The 325-nt window shown below is 54.8% G+C and overlaps 1 protein-coding gene across 1 annotated transcript in view; it reads right to left on the bottom strand.

Moving 5' to 3' along the window:
* Positions 1-325, bottom strand: part of LOC100743870 (semaphorin-1A-like) — a 118,652-nt gene that overhangs the window by 454 nt on the left and 117,873 nt on the right. Inside the window, 2 exon segments of the mRNA XM_003492032.3 lie at positions 1-50; positions 144-325. The exon segment at positions 1-50 is cut by the window's left edge and continues 454 nt beyond it; the exon segment at positions 144-325 is cut by the window's right edge and continues 3 nt beyond it. Coding sequence (XP_003492080.1) covers positions 1-50; positions 144-325 — 232 coding nt within the window.

Raw genomic sequence — 325 nt, 5'->3', positions numbered from 1 at the left:
CGTAAGTCACTTCCTCCTGGGGCAGTAGTTTCGGCTCCGGCGCTAGCCTGCTGCGATATTAAAAAAGAGAAATACATCCTCGACACTGCATCCAATCACCGTATTCTCCGTTTATCGATCGCCGCTGGACATTCGTCGCTTACCTGTTCACGTTTTGACGTTGCTCGAAGTACTCGTACTCCGTGTCCGGATACGGCAGATTATCGTCCTCGTCTTTTCTACATTTCCTGCCGCACAGGTAGCCTGCGACGAAGCCGACCAACAGAGCTGCCAACGCGCCGGCTACCACGGCCATCACCAGGGTCTCCACGGAATACTGAGGCGG

The sequence above is a fragment of the Bombus impatiens genome, unplaced genomic scaffold (assembly GCF_000188095.3).
Source record: "Bombus impatiens unplaced genomic scaffold, BIMP_2.2 scf_0647, whole genome shotgun sequence".
Lineage (NCBI taxonomy): Eukaryota > Metazoa > Arthropoda > Insecta > Hymenoptera > Apidae > Bombus > Bombus impatiens.
Note: the sequence above shows the minus strand (reverse complement) of the source record. Positions and strands in the feature narration are given on the sequence as shown.